General features: G+C 35.9%; 1 protein-coding gene across 3 annotated transcripts in view; it reads left to right on the top strand.

Moving 5' to 3' along the window:
• LOC117408664 (WD repeat-containing protein 70-like) overlaps positions 1-16,522 on the top strand; it is a 159,580-nt gene that overhangs the window by 61,213 nt on the left and 81,845 nt on the right. For all 3 annotated transcript variants that reach the window (XM_058995771.1, XM_058995773.1, XM_058995779.1), the window contains one exon: positions 13,330-13,504. In XM_058995771.1, the coding sequence (XP_058851754.1) occupies positions 13,330-13,504 (175 nt within the window). The remainder of the gene's footprint in view (positions 1-13,329; positions 13,505-16,522) is intronic.

Genomic DNA, 16,522 nt, shown 5'->3' on the forward strand with positions numbered 1-16,522 from the left:
AACTATAATGCACTTGCCTTCTATTGTATGCCAACCATGTGTATGATTAAACCGGATCCCTTTTTATACTTATCAAATAAATGATATATTTTAATTTGTTGCGCTTGCACAGGGTAAGCCTGTTGATCTAAATTCCAATTAACTGAAAGCTGTCGAGGGACTTCTGCTTTTGTGCATCAGTGCCTGCAGAGATAGCCTTTTGAGTTAGCTGTTAAGCCCTAAATATTGCCCATATATATATATATATATATATATATATATATATATATATATATATATATATATATATATATATATATATATTTAAAAAAAAGGGAAAATGTATTTAGGTGAAGTTTTCATTTTACATTCAGATAATGTGGAATGGAAAAATTGGTATTTATACTAATGGACCTTCTTTTACCGGTTTTGTTTGCCTGTCTTTCTTTTCCATTTCCAAGTGTGAATTGTTTTTATTGCTTGCATTATTTTTACTCTTTCTTCTTTTCTCTTAACATTGTCAATTTGCAAAAGGACCATGGTAAGTTTCCATTGAGATTTGGCCACTCCCCTTGAGAAATAGTAGCAGACCTAGAGCAGGCCTGCAAGCACGTGAAAGGTGCACCCTTTGTGAACCAATTGGGGTGACATGGGTGAACTACAGTGTAGATGGGAGCAATGCACAGGAAACATGCGGCCCACTACATTGTGCTTATGCGGAACGCACTGCAGGTACCAGAATCAGGGACCAAACCTTTTTGTATTAGAGGGCCCCACAGGTCCAGCAAAATATGCTGAGAATTTTAGGCCTGCCACTCCGTGCATGCCACTGCTTGCTACAAGTGAGCTCAGTCCTGCTATATGAAGTTTCTATTTGCATGTTTGTATTTGTTTTTAATATAAAATGGGTTGTATTAGAATTGTTAATATAAAATGGGTTTGAAAATATTTAATGATAACATTTTGCAACATTACCATCTAGCTAATTGATGTTTCAAAGTAAAGGAATATAGAGGTTATGAAATTCTTTTCAAGATCAATAACTTGGGCACTTGAGACCAAATTCCCTCTGGACATTTATCACTCTTCCTTAAATGTGCTTTACTTGCTCTTATCTGCCCCCTATTTTACTGCATTTAATCCTGTACATTAGATTACTGTGTAACAAACTTACCTAGCATACAATAACCAAACACCTAGGCCATAAGTGTATACTAGCACCGAGCATAAAACATTCAATACCACAGTCCCAGCAGGTAAATCAGTACAGCAAAAAACAAGGATTTCACGAGAACCAAGGGAGTACATTTTAAACAGGATAGGTTTATTATATCTATTTGTATATAGTACTAAGAACAGGTGTACCGTGGAGTAATCAGAACAGTAAGTCTTAAGTAAGATCAGAAATCTGGCAAATATCAACCCTGATTCAATGGTAAGCAAACTAAACCATCCAGAGTAATGGTAGAACAACAATATCAAGTACAACTATTAGTAGAAGCAACTACCCAGTATATCTCTAGATAACCCTTCAAGGAGCACACCAACACTGCAATGCTAATCACATAAACATGGCAATTGGAAAAGACAAACATATATATATATATATATATATATATATATATATATATATATATATATATATATATATATATATACACATGCACACACATACATACAATATACTTATTATATGTACAGGCCTTTGTACTGATACATACAATCACAATACTAATGTATTGCAAAACCATTAAATCTGCCTCGCTGTTGGAACTTGAGTACACCCAAAAGAAAGAGAGGGAAGGAGACACCAAAAAAATACAGGCAGGCCAACCAATAATCAGGCTGTTCATTCTATGGCCCACGCAGTTGCAATAATTATATCCAAGTGTATGAGTACTTAAAAGTTTCAGTCCCGGGCTCGATATTAAAACGCACCCAGAAAGTAACAAACCAAACAAAACAAACCAATAAAGTTTTAGAAAAATAACACAAAAATCCAGCAATCCCAAAAGAACACTCTCCAAACAAAAACCCAAATGGCCATTCAAAAAATATTTGTAATCCAAACTGCAGCAAAAATTGAAAAGGATCGATCTCACCAGGTTGTGATGTATCCGTGTGCAAGTCCCGGCTCCAGTTCATACAATGTTGGGAGTCGCCATTTGCTTGAATATGTTCTCTCGTTCCGTTGTCCCGTAACAGCAGTAAAGTATCAAAGTAAATATATAAATCAAACCAACTGGAAGAAAAATAGGACCCAAAACGGAAGTATTGCCCAACGCGCACTGAGCAGCGTGTGATAATAGCTATTGCACTAGTATTAGTCGAACCCGCTATAGAAACTGGTAAAAACCAAAACACGGTTGTTTGACATAACACAGACTAGAAACATGCTATACACAGACTAACTCGTTTTTTCTGCCGTTTTGAACAGGTTGCCTGCAAATTCTCTCTCTGTCTCTCTAATCTCTAATTCTCTCTCTACAACAGACTTTCAAAACCTTTTTTTATATACCCTATTGGTCTCGAGCTTTTAAGCAAAAGGAAGTTTTATCCCAAATTTAAACAATGTACTCAGCACACGAACTAAAACAATAATTGCCCCAAGAGTTTATTTTTAAATCAGGTAAGGATATAGATTATATATATATATATATACATATATGTATGGCGAAATATTAAGGAGCTAATTAAAAACGCTGTCATGAAATAACTAGATTGCCTGGCCAGGCTTACTGGCATTCACTTAAGAATGCGCAGGTGCTACGCTTCTTGCAGCACATTGTGTGGCGGTTGCCACAACTGTAATCTGTCACAAGTGTTATTTAATCTGTAGTATTTTGTATTTAATTGTATCCTGATGTAACTATCACTGACACTTATCTGCTCCGTTATTGAATCGTATTTTGTCATATACTTGTACTTGCTAGAACCGAAGTGATTTGTATTTTTTATCTTGCTCTTAATTGTATTATTACTTGTACTGTGATTCTTGAAATGTATTTTTGTTTACAACTGTAAATCGCCCAGGATAAGGGTGTCTGCTAAGAAATAAATAAATAATAATAATAATAATAATAATAATAATAATAATAATAATAATAATAAAATTAGAGTTATCGTGGCAGAAGTTCCCATGGCCTTTTATACACAAGACTACTGAAATATATTTTTTTGTGTTTTTTGTGTTTTTTTTCATTTTTTTTTTTAAATTAAACAATTTTATTAAGTTAAAAATGTGATCCGGAAAGAAATAGAAGATGTGGGAAATTGAATACCAGGCTTCTCCGAGCATATGAGTTGGCACTGAAAAACAAACAAGTTTCCCTGAAACATTAAGTCAGAAACTGGCACATGCTGCTCTTGTTGACTGACACATTGTTCTCAAGCTTATATTACAGAAAATGGGCTACAAGCATGACATGCCATTTCAACCTTTTACCTTTTGGAATTTCCATTTTAATTTTCCTATGGGAAAGTTGGACAGATGTTTCTAGTGGTATGTTTTAACTCTCCAGGACAGGATTTTTCATTTTTATTTTTTAATATAATTGTAAAGTGTCTATTGAGGAACTATGGTGAGGTTTCCATGGAAAAATAAAAATGTCTCCTCTTTTCTCACGCTATTTTGGTAATACCTTTTGGTTAGTGTGTGTTTCCAAGTAGTTCTCTTTTAGGGAGAGAAATTCTCATTCTAAATGCAAATAACTTAATTAATATTAAAATATGGGAGGGTATATTTAAAAGTTTTCTGTCTGAGTTTCAGTTTGGCATTGCCCAACTACTGATATTGTGCAGCTTTCTTAAACCAGGTTTTCGCAAAGTTTTTCGGTTGTGCAAGTGCACCCTGCTCATTTGGCCACCAAAGAATATTATAAAATAATCGGGGTACGTGAGACATTACGATGGACATAATTAATTTCCATCTGCATGTTGTTGAGTTGCTTCTGATTCCCAAGGCACAAAGTGGTAAGAATCTGTCAGTATCCTAAAAATAAGAGTAGAAAAATCTTATTACAGTAGATAACAATGAAGCGTAGATCCTGAGTTCACCCCTCCAGAATGATTTATTCTCCCATGTCATCAAGGAAGACATCTGGCCTTTTTCTTTGGTCTCAAACCGATTGCAGTAAATTAGTTGTGATTGTGGAGGAATCAAGATTGCTGAGATTACCTTGATGTGTACAAATTGCTGGGATGTCCTAAGGTGCTGTCTGACGAGGCTCCTTGATGGAGCTTTCAGTTAGGCTTGAGTGTGCTGAGGTAGACAACTGCAAAATGTTAGCAACAGCTAAGCTTGAGCTGTAGATCTTTATCTTGCCCACAGTTGCCCAAGAGAGTAACAGACTATTTATGGCCTTGGATAATCGGTGAAACGATCTGCTGTTTTCTTTAGGAAGCCCACTGTTCTCTTGGAATTTGTACTGCTTTTGCTTGGTCAAGCAAAACCTCTTAATTGTAGATAGGGTAAAATGCTTTGATCATAGTTGCTTTCACACCTCACACGTATCCTTTGATCTAGACGTGATATTGTAGGGCTTTGTGTATATTAGGACTCATTATGATTAAAGAGGCCTAATTTAGATTACATCAAAATGTATGGCCATTTCAATTCACAAGCTGTGTTAATGTGAGCGTTGACTGTAAGCTTGAATAAATGGACATTTATTTGTGTCTGCGTCTCTCCATGCAGGCAGAAAGGTAGAGTGATGATAGCAGTGCAGCTGCAGACCCAGATTTACAGGGATAGGCACCAACAGTATTCAGTCATTGTGTCGGCTAACAAGGTCGATCTTTATTCAGATTTAAGAGAATTTCAAATCTATCAAGGCAAATAAAAACCTGGGTACTTAATCTGATCAACCCATTTTTGATTACTTTAACTGGTCTAAATCGAGGGCTTTCTATACCACCATGTAAACTGACCTATCTTCCAAACTGTTGCACTGTATATTACTGGGTGCTATTCCATTTAATGTACTTTGTGTCACCACTGCTCCTATTTATAATGGTCATATTGAGGACTCTGTTAATTAAACATATTTTTATTTAGCTAGTTTTTGCTACAGTCATGCCTCGTCCCTCCTTGAAATTAAAACATTTGTTTTAAGGGTTTTTCCTGGTAAAATAAACTCCACTCAGCTATACTATTATATACTTGAAGCTTTTCCTGCCAGAGCTGAATTAGCAGCCTACAGTGGAAAACCTGACATAGCACAAAGAAATGTTCCTTTGCTGGCATAGATTGCCTCTGTTGATGGTTAGTTTTCTTGGATATTTTCTTAGCAAATGCAATGCCATCCTTTTAGTTAAAGTGAAAAATCACTTTCCTTTGTTTTAGAGGTCCATGCTTGTACCCTTTATTAATAGCTCTCACAACAAATACTACTCTGACTTCATTACTGAAATAATTGTTCTTTACTGTATCTAAAGTTAGGAGTTTTATGGCTGTTTCTTTGTCTTGCCCACTTTTTCTTTTTACCACTGTACCTCAATAACTGAAAAGAGGCCATTAGTCTCTGCTAACAGTGACAGGAGATTAAAGCTTTTAACAGGATAGCCCCAAATTAGAGGCTTTATTTTTTTTGACAACAGGATAGAATGATTCCCCACCCCTTTACTCCTGGAAGAGAAAAGATGTCAAAGCAGTTGTATGATTAGCCTCAGGTTGCCCATGAAGCCAGTTCTGGTAAGTGAGTAAACCTGCTGTACGACCTCCTTTTTTATGCTTCACTCCCTTTTTGAGAATCTCAGCCGGAACAAGAAGACCTGTTGGTGTTAAAATGCCTTGGTAAAGCAAAGTTGTTATGAAGATTTTAAGCTATCCTGAGGGCACCTGTGGTGTTGAATTTCCTCTTCATCGTATGTCCCATACATGAAACAAATCTGGCTTTAAAGTCATCTCAGAGAACTTTTACTTAAGGCTGTAGCTATATTATCATTAAAACAGCTGTTGCTTCCATCAGGCTTTTGCATAAACAGCAATATGTTTCTGAAGTAGCAGGTGGAGTCATTTATCAATGTGCAGTAGCATACAGTATGACAGAATTCAGCATTCTTACATATTGTACCAGCAATGAGTTCTGCAACATGGGGTTTGTCACTGACAATCAATTTAATAAAGGTTCTTTAACTAGGCGTAACCAGGAATGCACAGGCAGTACAGCTTTTTAGTCAATTCACGGTTAACAAAATATTAACATTTGCTATGTTCAGGGAGAATAGGTGAGAGGATGATACATCAAGTGAGCTGTAAAATCCAGTGTTCCATCTTGGATAAAAATGTATCCACAAGACTATCTTAAAATTTACTTGGGATATAAAAACATAAATCATGGTATAATAGGTACAAATGATACTGTTCCTACTCTACCATTATAAGGAAAAATAAAGGCTTTTTTTCCCCCCCTGTTCCTGGTCTTTTGTTCTATGATTTGATGGTGAATAAATTAGTCAGGCTTATTTCCAAACTACAGTTCTGCCCAGAAAATGTGGTCCTGGAGTTCCATAAATATAAAATAAAATACATGGAACTGCACCAAGTCTTTTGTAAATATTCAATCTATTTATTGCCCTGATGTGTTGTTTCAAGTCCAACTCTGAAACCTAGTATCTTTTGGCATTTATTATTTATTTCTTAGCAGACTCCCTTATCCAGGACGACTTACAATTGTTACAAGATACCCATTTATACAGTTGGGTTTTTACTGGAGCAATCTAGGTAAAGTACCTTGCTCAAGGGTACAGCAGCAATGTCCCCCACCTGGGATTGAACCCACGACCCTCTGGTCAAGAGTCCAGAGCCCTAACCACTACTCCACACTGCTGCCTGAAACTGTTTACATGTTTGTGTAACTGACTTGTGCTTGTCTGCGTATGAAACTGCGACTTTGTTTATATATTCAATTCTGGTTGATGATAATAAAAAATATCAAATAAGAAGTATGTCTGATGGTAGTAACCCATGTGAATCTTTTGGGGATTTTGTGAACAAACGTTTCAGGTGAAAGTTTACTTGTGTTTCTGGCAGCAATGTCACCTGTTGGCAGTGGTTTGTATACCATAATAACTATTCATAAATGCACACATTACTAGTGTTTCACAAGGAAAGAATCCGGAGTGATCGCTGTGGGACATTCTGGTGATTGTTTACACAACTTGCAGGCTGTCGGGCTAATTGATGCCACCCTGCTGCCCATTCGCCCATACGTAGCCTGTAGACAATGTGAATTTGTCCAATCAATGTAAGTGGCTCTATTGGGATTTAAACTGAGCATCAGCAAAACAGTGCTCTGAATCACTGCTCAGCCATGATATACTGTGTCTCTGCATTCTCTTAATAATTTTTGATTTATAGTACTCTGTTGCTGCCAGCTTGCCCTATTACATGGTAGCACCATGTTGCTTCATTCTCCATACTGACCTAATAGTTTACAAAGAGATTTGAATGGGTGGGGTTACAGGTATTTCCTCAGAATAGTTGTGTGAAATAAAGTTATTTGGGAAGATCATACATTTAAAGAACTGATTAGGATTGATTTATGAAAGAAGCTTGCATCCCACCTATGACAACAGTGGATGCTTTTGACTTTGAAGCGATGCAAATTTATAGTCACGGGAACAAGTTAAAAGACCTGTTTATAATGAGGGTCACGGTTCATAATCATGTGAGTATGTATAAGCTGCACTCTATAGTAAATAAACCACTTTAGGGCATGAAATATACTGTTATTCAGTAACCAACATATGTTTTCACACCTGAAGCAACCAACAGGCACGTTTTTTGTATTGATGGTTTGATTGATTCTTCTTCAGACCTGTTCTTCTAGTAACAGTCAGTATAATTCACTACTATTTACTATACAAGTATATATTTTTTATTACGTATAACCTTTTACAGATCTACAAATCTTACATAATTGTCACATTATGCATTTTATTTACATTGTATTTCTATTTAGAGAAATGTGTTTTAGTTGATACATTTTAATTTAACTTATCTTAGAAAACCACATTTTCCTAGGTTAACTGCTGTGATACACAGGACATCAATTGTAATATGGTACGATTAGCAAAACGTCACACACAAATACATTTGTTTATTCAATGTCATTGGTTACAGTAGTTCTTATACAGTCACATTAAGTTACTGTGATCCACTACCAGCAGCTCTTGCATGCTTTGCAACAAGCATTTTTCTGTGAAGCTCATTTTATCTTTTGCTAGTGAGCTGTCTACTGTATTTCCTTTGTAAAGATCACTGCCCAGCACTGAGGGGAACTTGGCATGAAGGATAGATTCTCTGTACCCTCAGAGTTGTAACACATTTTAGAAAAATGTTTAGAAATTAAAAGGTAAACGATTGGCTTTATCAAGAGGGTATATTCCCAAAAGATGGCTCCCAGTTCCTACTTTGCTTACTTGCTATGTTCTTTTTTGTTTTCACAACAAGAGTTTTGAATATGAAAGAGACTTTGTAAGTGGAGCAATATATTTCAGAGGCTTTGGTTTTTGACAGTGATGATTTGCAGCACCAGCTCTGCAGATGCTCAAACATATGTCTGCAAGTTAATCCTTCCTGGAATATACAGTAATGTAAACTTGTACTAAAAACTGGTTGTTTCAGTGGAAGAACTGTTATTAAAATTGTGGTGTTAAAACTAGTTTTAATTTCATAGTTACTACACGCATCCCCATGTGTGTTTTTCTGTTGTATTCATCTATAGCCCCTTTCACACTTGCACTCCTACCCGGGGTCACAATCCCGCATAGTGTGAAGCCATGTACCTGTGTTGTACCCGGGATGAGCAAGACAAAATGCATTACGGCCGTTCGTAAGCAGACGAAATAACAAACAGCCATGCCTGCGTGAAGGTTTTACTTCCGCAAGGAACATTTCTGTTTAGCCATGTTTCTGTTGATTGAGATACACCATGAGCCAGATTGCAGCAGGGATGAAGAAACATTTGTGCTAATCAGCATTTGGGCCGATTGTTCTAGAGAAGCTTGGATGGAAGTGTCCAGCATAGGGTAGAGCATGCCAGTGTGAAATGGGCTCATGTGGGACTGAGATGCAAGGAGATGAGTTGGTATATTTCAATGAACTAAACAGTGTTGTTTCCATTTATCAGAAGCAGATTAATCAGAAATTATGTTATCATTATCGCTATCTCTGTCTACCATCTGTTTCAGCGCTTTGTGTGATTCATCAGGATAGTTTGATATTAATACTCTGTGTCATATCTGAATCAAATAACTAAACTGCAAACCTGAAGTTGAAAGGCTGTCATCTGAAATTTAAGTATGTGAACATGTGTTCATCAAGCTGGTATTTAAGGCCTGTTTGTTACTAGATAGTATCCTCTCTAAAGTTTTTTTTTTATAATTTTGGTCCAACTACTATAAAATTCAAAAAATTCAAATCATAACGATTTCAATGCACACATACACAGTATACCTACATACATGTGAAACTATCTGTCTGATGTATTTTAATGCATTTATTCTGAACCAACAAAAACAGTTTCCATCTAGCTGAAGAAGGACTTGTAGTTCAAAACTTCCTGATATAATTTTAATTTTTTCACATTTTTCTGTACCTACGTTACCCTTTTCTTTTTGATTTCGATACACAGCAGTTTTCCTTTTTCAAATTATATAAACAAATGTAGAATATATAGGTTGATATTTGATGTTTTCTGTTGTGTACAGACCGACGCGCACTGGGACATTGCTGCTCACTGCTTGATTTATGCTGTGTCTTCGGATGAGCGGGTTCGGGTTAAGTGAATTTTCTGCATCGCGATGGGGTCATTCGCAAGACAACCCCACCCCGAACATGAAAAGATTTCAGGGTTCTGAAAATGAATGAACTGTATATGAAATGCCAGGCATTATACAACCGTTTGGGCAATGGGGCCCGAGACGAAGTAGAGGGCACTATTACAACAAAACGGTCGTATAATGCCTGGTAATGCCTGATGTGGAGGGTTCTATTGCTTATATACTTCAATGTTACAGCACAATTAACTATTATTTTTATTGATTTTTACTGAATTTATTTAGTTTCTTTTTTTTTTTTTTAACGTATCCTTCCACATAAGCACTGTAAAATGAACGTTCTACAAATATAGTCCTCCATAACAACAATCTTCTCTATAAAATGAGTGTACAAAACAGCGTTTTTGAAACGGTATACTTTTATTTGAATACACAGAGAACAAATGATTGAAAAAAGATTTATTATTATTATTATTAGTGCAGTTATTAAAAATGCTTCCGTGAAAATAAACGGAGGACAAAGATCGGGAAAATAAATTGTGCAATTGTAGTAATAATAATAATAATAATAATAATAATAATAATAATAATAATAATAATAATGACGTATTTTCCTTGGGAATTGATTTGAATATTTCCAGATATCGAGCAGTTATTAAAAATGCTTCTGGGAAAGTTGCCTTGTAATTGGACATCATCTCAGAGGTGCTCTTATTTTCTGAGATGTTTCGATTTAGCCATTGCTCAATTGACATCTTATTAAAAAGGTTGAAATTTACTTTAAAACGACATTTTGTTAATAGCTGATGTGCTGTTATTTGAATTGTTTTTGTGATGCGGTTACAAAGATTCTAAGGGCATATATCAGGATTATATCCTTCTAGCTCAACTGTATTTAGAATGCATGGAATCTTTCCATTGAAGATAGAGCTTTTTGGCCATAACTCAAAGCGCTATGTGTGGCACAAACCTAACACTGCCCATGCCTCAAGACACACCATCCCTACAGTGAAGTATGGTGGTGGCAGCATCATGCTCTGGGGATGCTTCTCATCAGCAGGGACTGGGCATCTTGTTAAAAGTGAAGGAAGAATGGATGGAGAAAAATACAGGGAAATACTGCAAGAGAACCTGCTTCAGTCTGCTAAAAAACTGAAGTTTGGGAGGAAATTCACCTTTCAGCAACATTGGAGTGGCTCAAGAACAAAAAGGTGAATGTCCTACAGTGGCCCAGTCAAAGTTCTGATCTCAATCCCATTGAGAATCTGTGGCACTATTTGAAAATTGCGGTCCACAAGCGTCGTCCAACCAACCTGAACAACCTGGAGCAAATCTGCCAAGAAGAGTGGGCCAAAATCACTCCGACACTGTGTGCAAAGCTGGTACATACTTACCCCAAAAGACTTAAGGCTGTTATTGCAGCGAAAGGTGGCTCTACCAAATATTAATGTGTGGGGGTTGAATACTTATGCAAGCAAGATATTTCAGTTTTTTATTTTTCTTAAATATTTCCCAACATAAAACCAATGTCACCTTACAATAATTGATTTTGAGTTTCAGTGTTTTAAAATAAAATATCAAACAGAATGAAATTTCAATGTACCATCTGTAATTCAGTAATATGAGAAAATTGGTCAGGGGTCTGAATACTTTTGCAAGGCACTATATATATATATATATATATATATATATATATATATATATATATATATAGCCTGGCAGCTGGTATCCTTGAATATATTACATTTCCTAACACCCATTTAATTTTAAAGTATACTTAGACCTAAATAAATTAATCACTGTCCCTTGTGCCCCTGCACGTCAAACTCCCATTCAGAAATACAGTGCACACCGATAGGGTTCATCCTTGTGGGTGCAGGAAGTTTTTATTAACCGCAGTGTCAACATTGACATCCTCTGAAACTCAAATACAATATTATTATCAGGGTAAGCAACTAATCAACAAATTGATTGTTATTAATATGATATAAAATATTTACATTTATATTTATATTTACATTTATACACACTAGCTACCTGTGTTCTGAATTTCTCATGAAGGTAGTATAATATTTTAATTGTATAATATATTATTCTGAAAAAATATATATTATTCCTAAATGAAAACAGTAATTATTATATGTATAACATCTACTTAATACATTACAGATGTTTGTTTGCTGTTTGCCAAACTACTTGGCAAATTTACATTAAGGAATATTTTTAATTTTAAGGTACTTACAAAAAGAATACTGTTTTAAGTGGGCATGAGTAAAACCCATTAATGCCCTCCCAGTAAAAGTAGATGAGGCAGATCTGCACTGCAACCTTCGTCCAATTTTAAGAGAAGATTGGAAGGCCAACTTGGAATTATTTTACTGTACAAATTATTATCCCTGTGAGGAACACAGGAAATGTAGCCTGACTTTGGAAATGAATACAGCAGTGCAGCTAAACATAGGTTGCCTCACTTCTCACTGCAAACTCAAGCACAGTACGGAGTAAAATCAGATTTGTCTCCTGATGATTGATTATTACAATTCTTAATCTTTTGTGCAGATGTGGAGCAGAGAATTCGGAAGTAATATGTAATTTAAAGTCATACCTGTATTTGTGCTCTGTTTTTAGGAAAAACAATTATTTCAGCTGTATGTGATTTATGGTAAAGGTATCAAAGTGATAATTTCAGCCTTTGCTATTATGTTTTGAGAGGCCAAGTTCAGTAGAAATTATATATATATATATTTATTTATTTATTTAAATACCAAATTAATTCTCATTCGGCTAAATAAGAAATGACCAGGAATGGGTTACAGAGGAAATATTTGCACACAGCCAGCACAGTGAACACAAGCTTTGGCACAAGTGTTTGAAGTGGCCACGCGTCAATCATGAGTTTGGCAAACCTTTCTCAAGTTTATATGGTAGCAAAGTTTAGTGGACAATGGACACTGTGTTTTTCTGATTTCTTTTGAAATTGAGTTAGGTGGCTTTAGCAAAACAATTTGGATAAAAGCACATCAGTGTGAAAAGTGTGAACGGGGCAAGGTTGTGTTTTAAACTCTTAAGATCTTTTCAGATTGACATTACACTGTTGTCTAGAATAGTTTCCTCATATTAAGTAATATAAACTTAGACAGCCCATCTTAGTCACCCTACCACTAGGGTTTGTTCACTGTGCCGACTGTTGTAATTGAGTTATCAAATGCCTATGAAGGGGAATGGCTCTTTCTATGACATTCTGTGTTTTTAAATGTGTTAATCTAAATACAAGCATGTGGCATTATTTCCATCTGTGGCTGACACACCTCCTTTGTGCCTCTCCAGGAACGTGTGTCAGTTAGAGATGGAAATCAACAACATTATTCAGTGTTCTGATCTTCATGACAGTGTTATTTTCACACTCTGCTTGAAAAGCAAAATAGCAGATGATAACCATTTATTTTTTGGAATGCCTGCATTAGACCCCCACCTGAGAACTGAAAGCTTGAAAACAGCTCTTTTATATTTGAATTAACTTAGGCTTGTCCAAATAGTAATAAATACATATTGTTGTATTCCTTGCAGAACTGTGAGGACGTGGGACGTAACCAATGAGAAGAAGCATAAGAACGTGTTTAAACCTCGGTCCATGCAAGGCAAGAGGGTGATCCCCACCTGCTGCACATACAGTAGGGATGGCAAGCTGATTGCTGCTGGCTGTCAGGATGGATCCATCCAGATATGGGACAGAAACCTCAGTGTGAGTATCCTACAGTATAAACTATAAAGACTGGTGTTGAAATGGTCCTCTATTTTCCTGTTGACAATTCTTGTTTTTCAAACCTTCTTTATTGGCAAAATATATAGGCGGAGAGGAGTATTTATTTTCTCACTGTTCTTGTGCGTTCTCTATACCCTGAATAAAGTTTGTTTGAGGGGAAACATCTTACTCACTTATCCTTTTTTACTCAGCCGTGCATTGCATATTTTTTTTTTTCTCCCAAACATCCCCAAAAGTTTACAAATATTATTCACAGTATATGGGATTGCAACAGAACAATGAAACTGTAAAACATTTCAAAGGGAATACAAAGGTATGCATTTGCAATTTAAAATATTGAATTTAAAATGCAGAATTTAAACAAGGGCAGCAGATACGTGGTTGATGTTGATGTAGGTTTGTTTTTTGTTGGTAAGAATGGAATTTGGTGTCTACATCAGATGCCATCACACAGTAAGCAATAAACTGGGGAGAATGAAATACATTATTGATCATTTTCACATCTTGGGCAATTTATTGATTTCCCGGTAACTACTGTATGCCTCACTGAGAATCAACTTTATTGTTTGTTGCTGTTCTCTTTATCAGCTTTGCCTACTCAGCCAGCACATAATTGTGTATGAGAGGCATGCATTTTAACATGCCAGTCAGTCTCTCTTAACCTGTTCATCCTCATCAGCAACTTCAAGAGCCTTCAGAAAAGAAAGCCAGAATGATGACTTTCTCTGACCTACGACTTAACCCACTATTAGGACAGCTCCAGAGGGCAGTCCTCAGATGGAAGCGCTAGCTTTTAAATGTCTTAAAAACATGAAAGGGTTGTGTGCTAAATGCCTTTCTTTAACGGCATGCCCTCATTTCAGAATTTGGTGAAACTTCATCCGTTAAGTAATACTTTATCTATGTAAATCCCTTAGACCAGGGGTGGCCAAACTTCCTGACCCTATGAGCCGCATACCAAAATTTCCATATGGTCGAGAGCCGCAAGACACGTACTGTGAACATGAAATGTTTGCGAGCAAGACATTTTAAATACTAGCATTGTTGATGGCAGCAAAGTACACAAGAACAAGGGATAGAACATTCCTACACAGTTTGTGTAATTTGTATTGTACTGCAGATCTACAGTGTTTCCATTATTTCTGTTTATACTGTATGTATTACACACTTTAAATAACATATTCAGTTATTATGAAGCAAAATACAATGAACTGACCTGATTTCACCAAAAACACATAAAAACACACATTTCTGTAAGGATTCTTTTTGACAAGGTCTTCCCTTGAAGATAATGCTGGGTTTAAAAAAAAAAAAAAACAACTTTATTTTTTTGTACGACTGCTGCGTGTGTTAACTGTTGAGCTTTGTGGATGCACTGTATTTATTTTGAAAGGGATTACAGTACCTGCTCATGATGAGACGTAAGATAAGTAAATGTAATATTAATTTTAGACCTGCAATATAACATTTAAACATGCATTCTCTAGTCTAGCGCCAACACTCCAATTGTATAAAAAGATTCATTCATCTGAATGAGGACGTTTGCCACGAGCGATATTATTATTATTATTTATTTCTTAGCAGACGCCCTTATCCAGGGCGACTTACAATTGTTACAAGATATCACATTATACATTATTTCACATTATACAGATATCACATTATTTTACATACAATTACCCACTTATACAGTTGGGTTTTTACTGGCGCAATCTAGGTAAAGTACCTTCTCAAGGGTACAACAGCAGTGTCCCCCACTGGGGATTGAACCCACAACCCTCCGGTCAAGAGTCCAGAGCCCTAACCACTACTCCACACTGCTGCCCTTCCATGCTTGCTATACAAAACTTGCTTGAATCGTTAAATTGGCCTCTTTACTGAACGCCGAAAGCAGCACCTGCCTTAAGCCTGATCCAGAGGGATGTTCAAATGAAAATGAAAATGATATATATATCATATATATATGATATATATATATATATATATATATATATATATATATATATATATATATATATATATATATATATATATATGTTTACATACCTTTGTCAAGGGAAAGTGTGTTTGAAAACAAACAGTAGAGGTACTTATAGGCTTTGGATGTCATGACAACTACAATCATTATTATTATTATTATTATTTTTTTTTTTTTAAGATAAACAAGAATCATTAATTATTGCAGTTGTGGTCTGTTCAGTGTTACTTGTCAGAATTATTAGTGCAGATGGCCAGAGAACTGGAGGTCAGCTTCAATGAGAACAAACTGCTTCCTTCCTAAACTCCATAAACCAAATCACACGACAGATGGGATCTGGGACCTGAAACCTCACCATCTGTTTGACAGGGAGACTAAAATGTGGTTATAGTAGGGTTTAATGTAAAGGCTAAAAGCTCATACAGTATTTAGAGAACTATGTATCCAACTGAGACAGCTAGTTACTGAGAGTATCGGTATATGTAGGGACCTGTCCATCTGTAGACCACACTTGCGTGCTGTACATGTATAAAAGATGAATGATCATGCTGATCTACCTTTTCATGATACCAACGTCTCTAATTTTGTATTTCCAGACGCAGCTTGTATGTCATGTTTTATTAAACGTTTCAAATGCATGGAGTAGCCTACGAGGTGAGGTAGTAGGATCTAAATCACTGGGAACATTTTAAAAAAGACTAGAATCTGTGCTTTTAAATTTGTCGTCGTCCCCTCCCCCGCCCCCCCCCCCCCCAGTAGGGGAAAATGGTTAGCTAACAAGGGAAGAGCCTTGATGGGCCAAATGGCCTTTTCTTGTTGTCAAACTTTACTTATGTTCTTATATAATTTTGTGTTTTATAAAAGGATTGCAAATCATTATACTTGTTGTTATACATAGTTAGGGATTGGTCTGCATGTGATTGGAACCGGAAAATGAAAGTATTTGTTGTTTATTTTTTAACTTTAATACATAGTGTACTTTAGGTGTTGTACTAAATTGACATCAATGAATATAAATG

Source organism: Acipenser ruthenus, chromosome 2 (assembly GCF_902713425.1).
Source record: "Acipenser ruthenus chromosome 2, fAciRut3.2 maternal haplotype, whole genome shotgun sequence".
NCBI classification, from domain to species: Eukaryota; Metazoa; Chordata; class Actinopteri; order Acipenseriformes; family Acipenseridae; genus Acipenser; species Acipenser ruthenus.